Raw genomic sequence first — 695 nt, forward strand, 5'->3', positions numbered from 1 at the left:
ATTTCTTCCCCCTGGAAAAGTATCAAAATTTTTCCGGAGAACAAACAATATCGGACTTTTAAAATCCCTCGCTCGGGAGCGGAGCAGCTCGTGGTTCCGGTGGTGACATTGCCATCCTCCCTCTCGCAGGTCGACCTGAACCCCCAGTACCGGGAGGCGGAGCTGGCGCACTGCCTGCACCTGACGCGGGTGTCCGCCGTGTTGGTGGGCGACAGGTACCGGGGCCATCGCCTTCACGACGTCCTGGGCGCCGTGGTGCCGACCCTCCACGACGGCGACGGGCGGCTGGAGTGCAAGGCGCTGCCGGACCTCAAGGCCGTCATCTCCATAGACGACACGCCGACCCCGTGAGTTGTTAGCTATAGATAGCTCATCAGTAGCTAAAGGAGGGGATAGCTAGTTACTTAACCAACCCCTTTGCTGACGGCGTCCTCTGTCCCCAGCGGCACGCTGCTCTTCTCCGACGTGCTGTCGCTGCCGGCGCCCGCCCTGGTCCGCCAGGTGCCGCAGGACCAGTGGCGGACGAGCCCGGACGACGTGTGCTGCATCCAGATGTCGTCGGGGACCACGGGCAAGCCCAAGGCCATCCTGCTCTCGCACCACGGGGTGGTCAACAACTCGCTGCGGGTCGGGGTGCGGCTGGCACTGCACGAGAAGCCGCACCGTGTGTGCCTGCAGGTGCCTAAGAATTTTTT

The 695-nt window shown here is 62.9% G+C and overlaps 1 protein-coding gene across 1 annotated transcript in view; it reads left to right on the plus strand.

Annotated features, from left to right (window-relative positions):
* LOC113217278 (medium-chain acyl-CoA ligase ACSF2, mitochondrial-like) overlaps window positions 1-695 on the plus strand; it is a 32936-nt gene that overhangs the window by 28617 nt on the left and 3624 nt on the right. Inside the window, exons 4-5 of the mRNA XM_052268115.1 lie at window positions 130-347; window positions 444-678. Coding sequence (XP_052124075.1) covers window positions 130-347; window positions 444-678 — 453 coding nt within the window. The remainder of the gene's footprint in view (window positions 1-129; window positions 348-443; window positions 679-695) is intronic.

This window comes from Frankliniella occidentalis, unplaced genomic scaffold (assembly GCF_000697945.3).
Source record: "Frankliniella occidentalis isolate FOCC.00 unplaced genomic scaffold, Focc_3.1 Scaffold64, whole genome shotgun sequence".
In the NCBI taxonomy this organism is placed as follows: Eukaryota; Metazoa; Arthropoda; class Insecta; order Thysanoptera; family Thripidae; genus Frankliniella; species Frankliniella occidentalis.